Source organism: Danio rerio, chromosome 16 (assembly GCF_049306965.1).
Source record: "Danio rerio strain Tuebingen ecotype United States chromosome 16, GRCz12tu, whole genome shotgun sequence".
Classification (NCBI taxonomy): Eukaryota; Metazoa; Chordata; class Actinopteri; order Cypriniformes; family Danionidae; genus Danio; species Danio rerio.
Genome location: NC_133191.1, coordinates 25,748,877 through 25,765,437, shown reverse-complemented (window position 1 = coordinate 25,765,437; position 16,561 = coordinate 25,748,877). Strand labels below are relative to the sequence as shown.

The 16,561-nt window shown below is 36.1% G+C and overlaps 1 protein-coding gene across 4 annotated transcripts in view; it reads left to right on the top strand.

The window, feature by feature from the left end:
• The window catches only part of cadm4 (cell adhesion molecule 4), a 305,176-nt gene that overhangs the window by 46,102 nt on the left and 242,513 nt on the right, over positions 1 to 16,561 (top strand). For 2 of the 4 annotated variants that reach the window (XM_068213952.2, XM_073924909.1), the window contains exon 1: positions 15,642 to 15,850. In XM_068213952.2, coding sequence (XP_068070053.1) covers positions 15,739 to 15,850 — 112 coding nt within the window. In that variant the 5' untranslated portion in view covers positions 15,642 to 15,738. 4 annotated transcript variants of the gene reach the window in all.

Below are 16,561 nucleotides of genomic sequence, written 5' to 3'. Positions count from 1 at the left end.
TGTTGTCTAAACAGCTACAGGTCAGATTTTGTGCCAAATCCTGAGTTTAAATCTGAAAACAATGATTTACTTTTGCTAATCTTCTTCTTTTTTCAGTTTTCATTAACTGTTGTTAGTTTCATTTAGTTTTATTTTTAAATTTAATGAAAATGTCTTCTGACCACTAGTTTTAGTTCCTAATTTTTGTTTACTACTAAAATAACCTTGGTGTGGACTCTGGGGCTGGTTTAACTGGATTGATTTCACTGTTTTAATCAATACTGATATGCATTCCTAATTCTCAAGATCGATCTTTTAGTCTGTGCAGTTTTTTTTGTTGGTGCAAGAAATGAAGTTCACAAAGTCTCAACTTTAAAACTTCGTCAATTTTATCATGGAGTCGAAGAATAAAAGTTATTATGATATACTCCTTACAATTCTGAGACAGATATCTCCATCTGCCTCATTTAAAAGGCAACAAGGATCAAACACACATGAACCAGTCATTGCTAGGATCGAATTATGGAAATGTAAGTTTCATGCAATCTCTCAATCAGTGTTTTAGCAGCAGAATCATATCAAACAAATGCACATCCTTTATTCTGGCCCAAGGGTGACAATTATGTTCCTCTACAGGGGATGGGAGAGTGACAGCATGAGGCACACAGGGTTCTGTCCAGTGTGCAAATAATACATTGAGTATCTTGGGGTCTACTTTTTTCAGCAATGTTAGTTTGCGTAAGACATATGCAAGTTTTATTGAGCCAACCTACATGTACAGGTATAAGCTATATATAATTAAATCTCATTAAAATTAAATGAATACATCTCATTTATTAATCAAACCTTTTCAGGTTTTAAGTTGAGGGATAATGCATATATTCTGACCTACAGTAACACCTAGGCTGCACGATATTGGATAAATCTAACATTGAACTTTTTTATTCTACTATATATTGGGATATGAATACAATTTCACTAGATGAGTTGAATAACTATTTGGAAAGAATTTAGAATTTTACTTTGATTGGGATGATTCTGTGTAGGAATGCATAAAATATAATAAACAATTTACAAAGATACAATTTAAATTAACATCATTTGATTGTTTTCCTGAGGAGTCAAACTGTATTTAAGCATACAGTAATTAATAAAAAGTAAAATATTATGCATAGTCTTCATTTTATAAACAGTTCAATAAAATGAATTTATTAACAGTTTGTCAGTTACAAACTGTACAATTTTTTCAACCCAAGCTCATTCTGAAAACGTAGTCCCACGGACGTTTCTCTAGACCTCGATTTACGTGGCCGGAGGTACGTATGGCTGCATTTCATTTTTTCAAGCGAACGCTACAGGGCTGTGTGACGGCCCTCCTCTTTGCGCTCGCCGGCTGACAGCACATTTCCTTGTGGAGGCTTTCCTGCTGCAACCAGTTTGTCCGGTTAGCTTGTTGTGTTCATCGATGGAACGGAGGCTCAGAGGGGAGCCGAATGCGACGACCGGGTTTAAGTCCAGGGAAGAGCGGTTTTAGAAATTAGGTAAGACAAAAACAAGATTCAAAAAATAAAGTGAACGAGTTCATAACAGGGCGAGAATGTGGTGAAATTCGAAACTGCGGTCAAAATCAGACGAGGGCTTTTCTTTTTCTGGACTGCTTTTGTAAATCGTAGCTTGGGTTTAGGAAAGGAGGAGGAGGAGGAGGAGGGTGGGCCCAGTCAATCATTCAGTCAGTCAGACAGATGGTCGGTCGACAATGGCCTCCGGCAGCTTTACGCGAGAACAGTACGGGCGCGAACGGTGTTCGCGAGAGGCGTTCGAGATGCGAAAAAGTACGCACAGCGGTCTCTCATGGATACCTCCCGGGACATATTTCTCTGTCTCCAGAAACATCTACTGTGCTACGTTTCCAGAATGAGCCTGGGTTGGAGTTTTTATATGCCTGAATGCTTTTAAAACCGTCACACAGTCACATGCCTCAAAAAACACTTGCAAAGATAAGTTATAATCCAAATTCAACATTGTGTATACTTTCGATATGACCATTGAGGATGCTCACATTGCGATATCGATGCTGAAACAATATCTTATGCAGGCCTAGTAACATTAAGCAACTTTAACATATGTTTCTAAAAGACAACCAATTTTTTATATAAAAAACAGTGACAAGTTTGCATTCCTGCATCAATAAAAGGATGACCATACAAGATTGCACTGTTTAACTTTCATGCATGAGCATTGAAGTCCATTAAAATACACACTATAATTCTATTTTGACTTAACATTTAGGCTATATGTATAGTGCATCCAGAAAGTATTCATAGCGCTTGACTTTTTCCAAAGTTTTTTTATGTAGTTACAGTACCAACCTCAGGAGCTGAAGTGGTGATTTTCGTAGGCATTCTGGGTGTAAGCTGATGCAGAAATGTTTAAAGTTTCTTAAAATGTTAATATGTTGCACACGCATTAACGTAGAATGTAAACAATCGTTCAGTACACCAAATTAGCTTTGCAGGGACATCAAACATGAACCATCTATGATCTTGTTTAGCTGTGGAAGAGTTAAACATTGATTGCAGAAGTATTAGAACCATAATACTAATACATGAGACTTGTTGCAAAACACCTGATTACACATAAAGAGGGAATAAAGGTTTAAATTAAAAGCAAGGAGCGTATAGAAGCTTGACGATGCCTGTGTGTCAATTTCTGACCTCATTCCTTTCATATCGTAAATTCCTGGGAATCGTATTACACACTGACCATTCAGTCTTTTTCTGGGTAGGAGAGGTTGATGGTGCATTATTTGTTGAATAAAGCAAAAAAAATAATTACCTGTATATGTCTGATCGGTCACATTTATTACAACATTGTAAAAATGCTGGTTTGAACAATCAGCAAAGGTGAATTTTGGGGGCAGGGGGCATCAAGCATTATAGGGGGGTTTAAACCCCTCAAACCCCCCTCTAATTTGCACCCTGATTCTGCCAGCAGGGGATTGAGGATTTCTTGATAAATGGAGGATGCGCTGATACACTGTGTGCAGAAAGTGGTTTGTTTAAATGACGAGCATCACGGAAATGGTTTATCCCAGTTCTGTGTGTATGTTTAGGGCTATGTGACGGATTATGCTGTATATGAGAAGACAGGATAAACAGATTTAGGAGATGGAGGAACATGAGTGGAAGATCAGACGAGGAGAGAGATTTAGGATGAAAGAAACTGCGGAAAGAGAGGGAAAGTTAAAAATGAACAAGGACTAAGCTACGAGCAGGGAAATAGATGCTTTGCCATATATTAAAGTGTCTCCTGACTGTGTAGTAATTACAGATGGAGTGAAAAAAGAAAGAGGTAAAGAGCAAATGAAGGAGACACCCGGAGGGAACAGGAGTCTGAGGAGTAGTCTTCTACCCCCCAAAAATTGTGTGGCGGTGGAAATAAAAAAGATCATTTAGAAATAAAGCTGGAAAGTGAAGAGGTAAGAGTGGAAACAGCAGGCGGGAGAGATATTTATAGAATGGAAAGAACAAAGAGAGTCGGGAGAGAGGAGTAGATTAATGAGGTGTAATCCAGGTGGTAATATCAGCAGTACAGGTAATTCCGGAGGTAAGAGAGATTAGCAAGCTAATAACTATTGTTTAATATAAAAGCTGCATAGTCAGCGCCAACTTTTGGGGGCACTGTTTAGTGAGTTTTTCTTGAGAACGAAGCTCTGTAGATGTTAACTGCTAAATACTTGGATGCAAAAGATTAAATCTACATGAGAAACATAATTGTAGAGTTGATTTAGCAATGCAATCTGAGCAATTCAAACTGCTTCCTTTAGCGATGTCTTGTTTAGAGCTGGTTCTTCCTCAGTGAAATGTTAAAAAGCAACAGAAAAATGGCTTAAAGGGTGTATATGTGTAATCGCCTGAAACTACACATAAAAGCATCTCATTGATTCTTAGGGCTATTGATTCTGAGTGGTGAAAAGGCTTTAGTTCAACAGATTTGGCATGTGCAGCTTGTCAAAAAAACGAAAACACAATATTTAGCCGAAACACAAATATTACAAGAATGTTTTAATAAAACACTACTGTCAATACAAAATCATATATATTTTAAAAGACATTTTGAAAGTTTAAAAATTAAATAATTGTAAATTTTACTATGGTGACCTGATTTGTCACCCTATGTGTAGCACTTTAGCTTATGTCACAATTTGTGGGATTAACAAACTATTAACTAACACTACTAGCTTAATAAAATATATGTTACTAATTCTACTTACTAGTACCAGGCTCAACCCGCTTTTACCTTGAGAACTGCCTTAATCAATCGTGGCATAGATTCAACAAAGTCCTGAAATATTCCTCTGAGATTTTGGTCCATATTGACATGACAGCATCACGTAGTTGCTGCAGGTTTGTTGGCTGCACATCCATAATCCAAATCTCCTGTTCCAAAACATCCAAAAGATGCTCTATTGGATTGAGATCTGGTGACTGGGGAGGCCATTTGAGTACAGTGAACTCATGTTATGTTCAAGAAACTAGTCTGAGATAATTTGCGCTTTATGACATGGCGCATTATCCTGCTGGAAATAGCCACCATTAGCCTAAACCATTGATACGAGGCAAGGTGTATCAATGCTTTCATGTTGTTAATTCTAAATTCTAATCCTACCCGAAATAGAGACTCATCAGACCAGGCAACATTTTTCCAATCTTCTATTGTCTAATTTTGGTGAGCCTGTGCAAATTGTAGCCTCAGTTTCCGGTTCCTAGATGACAAGAGTAGCACCTGGTGTGGTCTTCTGCTGCAGTAGCCCCTCCGCCTCATGGTTGGATGTGTTGTGCATTCAGAGATGCTCTTCTGCATACCTTTGTTGTATCAAGTGGTTATTTGACTTACTGTTGCTTGTCCATCAGCTGGAACCAATCTGGCTATTCTCCTCTGACCTCTAGCATCACCAATGCATTTGAACCCACAGAACTGCCGCTCACTGGATATTTTTCTTTTTCAGACCATTCTCTACAAACCCTAGAGATGGTTGTGTGTGAAAATCTCAGTAGATCAGCAGTTTCTAAAATACTCAGACTAGGTCGTCTGGCACCAACAACCATGCCACATTCAGGGTCACTTAAATCACCTTTCTTCCCCATTCTGATGTTGAACTGCAACAGATCATCTTAACCATGTTTACATGCCTATTGAGTTGCTGCCATGTGATTGGCTTGTGATTAGAAATTTGCATTAACAAGCAGTTAGACAGGTGTACCTAATAAACTGGTCGGTGAGTGTGGATAACTGCAATAACTCACTTTCATGAGCCCTCAATCTCAGTCACTCTGTCTGACACATTGACACTGATGGCTTCACTCACAGCAAGCTGATGATATGGAAATGTGATTGAATGTTAAGGTTGTTCATGATAATATATTTTGAAAATAACAAGTTGATGCAAGAAAATAGTGCAATCAATCGTAGAAAAACTACTCGATCTTGTCAGAGTAATACAGGACAGAGCTGAAATACGGGACTGTCAGGAAAAAAACAGGAGGCCTGGTCACCCTAATTATCATGAAATATGTGACCCTGGACTACAAAAGTAGTCTTATGTTGCACTGGTACAATGGGTCAAAATTACAGATTTTTTTAATGGCAAAAATCATTTAAATATTACACATTGACATACCAGTCAACCCTCCGTTTTTTTTCCTGGCTTCTCCCATATTTTACAATTCTATCCCGATATCATAGTGTAAAGGTATTTTCCCGTATTTCTCCGATACTTTTAGTCTTTCTATGAAGGGTGGCAGTAAACAGTAAACAGCCGATCCTCCCTCTATGCAACCATTTCTGCTGAACCACCAGGGGACCCCCCTTGCTCTTAAATTGACTCTGTTCTGTGCTTTCGTTTTATTTCGGCATGAAAACACTTTAAAACAAAACTAAAATGGTGAGATTTGCTTCCTTTTCTTTACAGGCACCGTTGCCCTTCCTATGCAATCCTCAAAACAGTCAGTTCATGTAGCGTAACTGTCAGACGCGATCCATAGTGATAAATAGATGCCGTTTTCCAAACGGATTCTTTACATGCGAATTGAAGCGGAGCGAAAGTGGACACTGGATTATCTCTTTTCTCACTATCAACAAACTATTAACCAAGACTATTAGCTCAATGCACTACTTATTAGCTGCTTATTAATAGTTAGTAGATTTTATTTTAAAGCTGCTAAAATAATAATAATAATAATAAAAGTCTGATAATAAGCCAGTAGTTATTAGCATTATGACTTAAAATAAGAAGTATTATTTTTCTCAATATTTATGTTTACTTGAACTCTCATTTTCCAGATTCTCAAACAGTTGCATTAGTTTACAAAACTTACATTAGTGGACAGCTATTTTATTCAGCTTTCCAATCATCCATGAATCTTAATTTAAGAAAATTACTCTTATTTTGTGCTCCAGGGTCCCATATTGTATCATTGAATATTGTCATGTGCCTAGTTGTAATTTCTGTTTATGTTTAATATGGTGATTTTGCTTATGGCCTATTTATATCATCCCAGGTTTGTTATTAACGATCATTAACTTTACTTTTAATTATCAGGGTAAAGATTCATTTACTTATTTCCATTGGACCGATTTCCCTCCCCCAAAAATCACTGCGAAGTAAACAGGGCTTGAACACAAACCACACATCTTGCTTCTTTAATGATTCCACATTGAGTTTAATGATTTTATAGAGAGAAGCGAAAGAGTGCGAGTGAGGAGGTGGGAGGTGAACAGTTAGAGAAGGGAACAGCAGGTGTTACTGAGCTCTCAGATGAGAGATCTGATTATTATGATCATGTTGATGATGGCGCTGATGAGCGAGAACAAGCAGACAGGAAGAGAGAGAGAGAAAAGACTGATTAGAATTTGAAAGGCAAGTTGATGGCCACTTCTTTTCCTCACGGGAATGAAGCTACGCCGACCTTTTCTGACTCTCTTTCTCTCCTTTTCTTTCTCTGTTGTCTGTCTCTCTCTCCCTCACACACACACATACACAGGTGTTTACTAAATCCGAACCTGTGTGCCGAACGTCAAAATGCGAGACATTCGGTGACCTTTCGTTGTTGTGTCTCGGAGTGTGAAATGCATACATGTCAGCAGAGGAATACACTGGATGAATGCTGATGGCCACACTTTCTCCGCTCGCTATGCAGGGATATGTTTATTCAGCATCTGAATGCTCATGCATAATAATAATATTGTGATGCTCTAGAGATATATGTCATTATAAAGCAGAAATAGCGTGCGGGAGTGTACTGTAGCTTGTTTGTCATTTGATTCTGTTTCGCATTCCGGGTTTGTTTGCAGGTATGATGAGATGCAGTAAATACAATGCGAGAAATGTGATTTTTATTTTTCAAAAGAGCAGCATTTGGAATTTATTAAGTATTAGGTAACTGTTTATGGAAGAACTGTGGAATGACAGCCAGACCTGTAATGTGAACATGGTGTTTCTAATTAGTTTGATTCTTTTGTATGAATGAAATTTATACAGTGAGAATGATGTGTTTTTTTCTACACTTGTTATATACTTTTGGACTTTTACATCTATCTCTCACACTTTTTGACAGCATTTCCCTATTATTAGCATTCACTATGTGAAGTTTATTTATAATTTTGAGATGATCACGTGCTTATGATTGACCACAGCTGGTCCCTAATTAGCTAACAAATGATTTACCAATCAGATGATTCCTAGGGGTGCTTTCGCACTTGGTTCATTTGCCTGAATCAAACCCTAGTTCAGTTGTCCCCCCCTGCCACCTTTTCGGCTGGTTTGTGAACTAAACTGAACTTCAACTCTGAAAACTAGACTGACACAGTTTAAATTTACTAGAACTTATTAGTTAAGCTGCTTTGACACAGTCTACATTGTATAAGCGCTATAGAAATAAATATAAAATGAATTGAATCTGAGAACCCTCAACTGTCAATGTGTAAAGTTATTGTAACATTAACTAAATATCTCAATTATTTCAAATCATTTGTTAAGCTACAGCATGAGACCTATTGTGTTTTCAGCGAAAACTGGATAAACTCTCTCACACACCTACATAGCATATAATATATTATTTGTGGGCCAGTTAATAGTAAGGATTCATCTATTTCCCTCCTCTCTTCCCCTTTGAGGTAAGCATCTCTTTCCATTTGTACATTCCTGTTCTCTCAGTAATTGACGACTTCATAGTATCTGTGTCATGCTGAGTGAAACACTTGAATTGTGAGCCGCCATAGAATTGCTGAGTGATTGTATTCAGCCGCTGAACACTGTCAGGGGAAATTTCCAAGAGAAAATGTGTGAAAAAAAACAACAACGGAGGCTGTGTTTTAATTAAACTTTAATTTAACTGCACTTACAATCTATAGTCAGTTCCATGACTGATTTATTAGAAGGTCTGACAGATAAAAACACTGTCTCAACATTTGATTTTTTATGTCAAAGCAACTAATTAAAATTCTTCTGTACAGTACTAATGCACATTTGATTAACAATACAAACACTTTTAAGACAGCCTCTAATGTCAGTATATAAAAGGTGAAACAGCGTGTCATATCAATCTCTCTCCTTGCAAGCTTTCACTTCCACTTTCGCTTTCAGAGACTTTTCTGCCCCCTCTTTTGAATCTATTCATGCACTTTCTCTCTCTGGCTCCGTCTCTCTTTAGCCTTAATGGCATCATTCCAGTCCTTTCTCCTTCAGATTCATTTTCATTCTCTTCGTCTCTTGAAAGTCTTGGCTGGAGAAATAGCCGTGACCTGAGCGATGTGCTTACGAAAGAGTGTGACAGCTCATGGCGGTACAAGTGTTTCCTGCGTGGGAGGCCGCGGAAAGTCCTGTGAAATTGGAGAAAAATGAAAGTCGGACGTATTTGGTCAAGTGATTGGCTCATTTTAAGGTTCACTTTCGCTTTTAGTGTGATACAGAAAGTCCCAATGTTACCACCTGCATAGATATGACCCCAGATATGATTTTTTCAGATTTAGTTTTCTGATTTTGAACTATACTATTAGAGCCGGGGTGCCCAAAGTTTTCTTATGAAAGGCCAAAATCTAAACTTGTATGAGAGTTGTGGGCCAAAGGTAAATATAGCAAATTACATTAAAGTTGCCTTGTGTAATTTCTAAAATAATTTTTCTAATGTTAAAAAAAAAATAAACTAAAAAACATTGCTTTATATGAACTGATGCAGTATAAATAAAAAAAAATGTAACAAACTGTAACAAACTATAGAAACACCACACAAAAGTGTTGTTATTCGTAGCAGAATATTAATAGTTTGACCTTAATGACTATCAACCAGCTAGTTATAAAAAATGGAAAAAAACATCTACAGTATTTATTTATTTATTTATTTATTCAGTCAAGGTCTGGTCAAATCAAGTGATTGGCTCGTTTTAAGGTTCACTTTTCCTTTAGTGTGACTATACAAATATAGTCCAACAAGACATAAAAGACCAACAAAATTGATGTTAACCGAACAGCAATAATTTGACCTTGATGACTCACAGCTGGTTGCAATATCAAAAGAAAAAATCAGGCATATTCATTCAAGTGATTGGCTCATTTTAAGGCCCACTTTTACTTTTAGTGTGATACAGAAAGTCCCCAGTTACCACCTTCACAATACCAAAAATACAATTTTCAGAACATTTTTTGAATTTGAACTTGTTGTCATCAGAGTTATTATATTTAAGCAATAAGTCTAAAATCATTTTTATTTTTAAGTTCTTAAAATATATATAAAACTTTAGAAATATGAATGAAAATAACAAAAACCATATTTTTGTTTATCAGTTTATTAAAAATAAAATGACTAAAATGAACAAAACTATACAAACATACATAAAAAGACAAAAACACCAACAAGATTGATGTTAACAGAACAGTAATAATTTGACATTGATGACTCACAACTGGTTGCAAAATTAAAAGAAAAATCAGGAATATTCAGTCAAGTGATTTTAAAGCATTTTGAAGTGTGATATAAAAAGACGCCAGTTACCACCCTTACAATGACCGAAAATATATCAGAATCAGAATTGAGCAATAAATCTAGAACATTTTTATCTATCCATTAAAATAAAATATTTAAAAATAAAATGTATAAAAACTATAGAAAAATATATTAAAATGACAAAAACCTCAACAAATTTGTTGTTACTTACAGCAAAACAGATCTTGATTATTTACAACCAGCCAATTACAAGAAAAGAAGAGAAAACAGCATTTATTTATTTATTTATTTTTTTTTTATTATTTATTTAATTCAATCTAAGTCTGTCATTCAGTCAAGTGATTGGCTCATTTTGAGGTTCAGTTTTGATACAGAAATTATTGTGAGAAATCATATTTTTGTTTGTACATTTATTAAAAATAAAATAACTAAAATAAAAATGTATGAAAGGCGAAGCAATGGCCCAGTAGGTAGTGCTGTCGCCTCACAGCAAGAAGGTTCGCTGGGTCACTGGTTCGATCCTCAGCTCAGTTGGCGTTTCTGTGAGGAGTTAGCATGTTCTCCCTGTGTTTGCGTGGGTTTCCTACGGGTGCTCTGGTTTCCCCCACAGTCCAAAGACATGCAGTACAGGTGAATTGGGTAAGCTAAATTGTCCGTAGTGTGTGTGTGTATGTTTCCCAGAGATGGGTTGCGGCTGGAAGGGCATCCGCTGCGTAAAAACTTGCTGGATAAGTTGTCGGTTCATTCCGCTGTGGCGACCCTGGAATAATAAAGGGACTAAGCTGACAAGAAAATAAATTCAATGTATGAAAACTATAGAAATGCACATAAAAATGACAAAATCCTCAACATAATTTTTGCTATTCACAGCTCACAGCAGAACAGTAATAATATGACAGTGATGATTTACAACCTGCTGATTACAAAAAAAGGGAAAAAATATTTTGTTCATTTATTTATTTAAAGTCCAGTATTAAGTCAAGTGATTGAGGCTCACTTTTACTTGTAGTGTCATTTTTTATTACATTTTTTTGTGCTAGTCCCTATGTTACCCCCTGCACAGTGACCAAAGATCTGAAGGAGAGATATGTGGAGAAGGAGTGGTGACATTAGTTTCTCGTCTTCTTTCATCTCTTCTTCTGTTGTCAAGGGGTCTTTTATGATGCAAGTGGGTGAAATGTTTGGCAGGATTGTGTGTGTTTTATCAGAGGCTGGTTCAGTCGCGTGTTCAGACATGTATGATTTGGCCACTGGTGAACCACACAACATGTACAGCCTGAGGCCTGACAGAGGGAAAGGAGTGCAGTTTTGATTTATGATTTTTGCTGTCTTTAAAAGCACCCCAGGCATTGTTGTAAATCTCCAGATTTTACACTCTGTGTTGATGAAGCCTAATTAAGCAAAAAGTCATTTAATTTCCTGGATAGTTTTGTGTGAAATCTTAAATTATCTTTGCTATGAAACTGACCCCGACCCCCCTTAGTGTGTGCTATTTTGTGGGATTTTGTTCGGTTTGTGTGCTAATTTTACCTTTAAAGAAATCCAGCATTGTGGACCTTAAAAGCTGTTAATTAAGAAAGTTCATCTTTGAATATAATGTATACTGTGAATATCCCACGCTTGCAGCCAAGGTTAGTTATGAAAATATTAATTTCTTCAGATTTAACAATGCGTCATTGACCAAACCTGAACTTTACTGTGCTGATGCTGAAATAAAAGTGTTGTGCTTTTGGTAGGGATACAGATGTACAGATCACTCTTTTTTAAATGGGTGATTCTGTTTGCTGACTATCTGTAGCCGTTTCAATACAAACATTGTGTTTTACTGACAGACAAAATAAGAATGATGCAATTTTGACGTAAAAACAGAATGCTGTCCGCAACAATTCTACATAAAACATACAGTACCTGCACTAAAAAGGTAGATAGGATTAATCAAAAAAAAATCTCATTCAATCTTGTCAACTTCTAGCACTTCATGTAGCAGCAGCAATATAGCATTTTCTTGTGTGCTGTGGTGAACAAAGCAAAAAAACAAAAAAACAAAAAACTACATTCAAATATGCTTGCAACTAGCATAAATCTGTTTCTAATTCTAGTTGCAACTAATGGCCATTGCAGTCATTCTGATTGTTCATGTACTGTAATACTTAAAGATAAATATGATATTTGTCATATCATTTTTACATTCAAAGCATCTGTTGACATTTTAAAATTATGCTTTGAATATCTGTTGTTATATTTCATAAAATCATTACCCTAAGAATTATATCTTTTTTAATATAGTCTAATAACACTTAAAGAATTCTTGGCTGTCCACAAAGATGCATGTTTCAATTTGTCCAGCAAAAGAAAGGAAAGCAAAGTTTTTTTTCACCGCAGTGAAATTGTTGTTTTGAAAAAGATGTCTAAAATTAAGCTTTGTTGTTGTTTTTTTGCATTTCAAAAAGTTTCTAAGCAGCAGAGGCACAAATATTCAAAGTTGATTTTATTCACGTTATTAAATTCTAAAATGAAAATAAAAACAAATTGCCAAAAATGACTGCCTAGAAACTCCAAGAATTAAACTGTGTTAAAAAAACACTATCTTGTTGCAATAAAATAATTCAAATACTTCAAGTGATGTTTTTGAATTAACAATAGATTTTGCTCTTTAGACAACATCATACTCACAGCACTGCAATATGACGATATATCAGCACTGCTGGGATTTACAATTTGTGTAGTATTGCTCATAAATGTTATTAATATTTTGATTTGATAATTTTAGTGAGTCCTTGCAGAATGAAAGCATTAATTTTTTAATATACAAAATCAATCAACCAACCAACCAATGAACCAATAACTCAATCAATCAATCAACCAATCAATTAATTATGAACTAATTATCCAACCAACCAACTAACCAACCAATCAATAGATCAATCAATCAACCAATAAATCAACCAACCAACCAACCAATCAATCAATCAATCAATCAATCAATCAATCAATCAATCAATCAATCAATCAATCAATCAATCAATCAATCAATCAATCAATCAATCAATCAATCAATCAGTCAGTCAGTCAGTCAGTCAATCAATCAATCAATCAATCAATCAATTAATCAAGTATTTGGCTAATCAACCAACCAACAAAGCATTCAACCAATTAATAAATAAATCAGCCAATAAATTAACCAACCAACCAACTAACTAATAAATCAATCAATCAACCAATCAAATAATAAATGAACTAATCAGTCAACCAACCAACCAACCATCCAACCAACCAACCAACCAATCAACCAATCAATCAATCAATCAATCAATCAATCAATCAATCAATCAATCAATCAATCAATCAATCAATCAATCAATCAATCAATCAATTAACCAATCAACCAGTCAGTCAATCAATCAATCAATCAATCAATCAATTGTAAGGTCCACCCAGTTGGCCCAATGCCGGTGTCCACTGGTGGATGAAGGTTCACTGCATGTTCGGTCTTTCCAGTGCACAATGTTGATTTATATTAAACTTAACTCATATCTGACTCCAATTTTAGTATGAGGTGGTTTAGAATATCAATATATTTATCCTCGTTTTATCTGACTCCAGTTATAAAACATTAAGAAGATTATATCAATATGTAATTTAGATAAATGTTTGAAGCGTTTGTCTTCACTAGTAACTATTACATCCGTTCATTCGGGTGCTCATGTCGCTCAGAGAAATCGCCTCGGCCGAAGGCGTCCCTCACGGTCACACTCCGGTCAGTCTTGAATATTAAACAGAGGTAAATTGACTAATACTTTAGATGGCCGCTACCAGCGCGCTCGTTCTAAAATACTTTAGTTAGTCCCGCTTAGATGTACACCTTTGAGTTAAGACAATCATCATTTCTAATTAGAGGTTAGGGCATTAATATAAATGTACCCGACTACTGGACTCTATAGTAACTTTGGTTTTCACCAAGCCCATGGTTTCCCATATGAACTTAATTTAGAATAATATTACCTTCAAACAAAGGTCGGGTACCCAATCTAGGTTAGTCGTGCAACACCTTGTTGACCTAGACGGAAGTTATCGCCCTTTCCACCTAAGTACACATGAATCAATATCAAGAGTCAGCCGGATCGCTAAAACACAATTAGTGTGCCAATGCTCTATCTCAATTGGATTTTAGTCCGTCTACTGACCTGACGCAAGACGTGCGGAAACAAGGATACAGCGTAATCTACTTGAATTAATAATTACAGAGTGAGCAAAATATGGTCAAACATTACAATTTATTAGTCAGGTAAATGTATTATGCCAATTCAATCAGTCAATTCATAAATGATCAATACAAAACATCAAATTATCAAAGATAAATCCAAGATGAAAAAGATGCATTCCTGACTTTGTAATATACATAACATGGGGCAGACCCCATGTTATGGGCTGATCTGGTTAGGCAGAATCGCCCTGAGTTTTTCTTAGACCTTACCTTAAATAATCCAAGAATTCCCTCAAGGAAGGGGGTGTGAATAACAAAGAAGGCATTCACACTTAGTGTAAAAGTCACACCCCTCACAGTGGTTCAAAAGATGCCTGAAGTTATATATTTATTGTTCTGATTATGTCTATTTCTGAGAGAATGAGACCATTGTACCAATCGCACTGAGACATTTCAAATGATATCAAACATGATGGTTAAAGTCAGTTTGGTTAATTTAAAACATTCAAATGACCATATGCGTGAGTTGGGGGGATGAAGCTGAGTTCAGCAATCTCAGATGCAAATGCAGCAGGAACTGGTTTTTCCCGCATTCCCCACTGGTGGGTTGTGAAGTCACCAGTCTCTGTTTTAAGCTCATGTTTTGAATTGTCAAAGACATCAGAATATTTGCAATATTTCAATTCTTACACAATCAATCAATCAATCAATCAATCAATCAATCAATCAATCAATCAATCAATCAATCAATCAATCAAACAACCAGTCAACCAATCAATAAATAAATCAGCCAATCAATTAACCAACCAATCAACCAACCAACCAATCAATCAATCAATCAATCAATCAAAATAATAAGTTTATCAATCAATGACCAATCAATCAATCAATCAATCAACCAACCAACCAACCAACCAAACAGCCAGTCAAAGTCTGAAATGAGTTCTGAAAGTCATAATACTTTTTAATTAATACATTTAAATTTTTTATAATTATTATGCTGATAATAAAACACCTTAAATATATATATATAAAATTAAAACAAACAGGCATATTTTATTCCTCTATGTGGAATTAATATTTACTCTATGTGAAATTTATTTATCTGGAAAATTGTGTAAATATTACGGCATACTTATTACAATATCAGTGTTAAGAAAGCAAGACTTGGTCTGGGCAGAATTTACCTTCATATGCCTGAAGATGAATCTTCAGCCATAGGAGAAAGTGTAGACTTGAACTCGGGCAGCTTTGCATTTAAATAAGGTGTCTGCACCTTAATGATCTCAAATGACTCTAAGGCGAACCACAGACTCCCCACATAGATAACAGAAAGTGCTTTTTACTTGGCCTCCCGTTTCCTCAGCTAATCACTTAACAACATCGCACAACACACACATGAGTAGCAGTGGATCAAGGCTAGGTGAAATTGCATTGCTTTTTTTTCCCCCTCCTAGGCACTGATAGCGAAGTGTGTTCAGACGGCCTCGGGCTGAAGAAGCCGTGGCTACTGTAACACAGAGAAACATCCGTCATGTTCCACAATTAAACCGCATGTCGAAACACCACTGCGGGTTACATGGCGAGCCTGCGATTGTATTGCTTCATAGCGCTGTGGAATTAGCAATCAAACTACAGTCGTCCAACCTTTCTGTTCCCAGCACATGTGAGTGCTCTGCTTTTCTCGCTCTTTTTTTGTTGCCACTGCAGCTGTTACTTGTGGGCTTTTGCTGCTTTTATTGATGGCAAAGTAGAGAAAGGGCAGGAAATGAAGAGGCGAAGGGGGAATATGATTGGAAAACAATGAAGTCAAACTCGCGGTCGGTTCATTAATGTGTTGTCAGCAACACTGCATTCCCTGGAAGGCAAGTCAGTTCAGTCGGTGGACATTTTTGTAATGCCAGCAGACAGCTGTTTTTTAGGCAGGTTTCAGTGTTTACTTGAATGAAGAAATTCTTCTAAACTCATCACAATCACATTTTAACAATATGTTTTGCACTACAATACAGTATCTTACATTTTTTGGGTCATTTTTTATGTGTACACCAGGGTATCAATTTTGCCTTATATTTGTTTAATGCACAGACAATGCATGTGCATACACTGCACATGGTGTCTAGACTGAACCAGGGCATATTACTATGAATACACATGGGATCAATAGTTTTTATACAACTTTTTATAACTTTTTAAGAAGATTTTAATTTTAAACAAGTACAACATTTTTTTATTATTTTTTTTAAAATGTACAACCTTTGAAAATGTTTAAGGACTTTTGAGAAAACCAGGCACCGCTCATCACCAGGCTAATACAATCCCTACAGTGAAGCATGATGGTGGCAGCATTATGGTGTGGGGATGTTTTTCAACAGCAGGA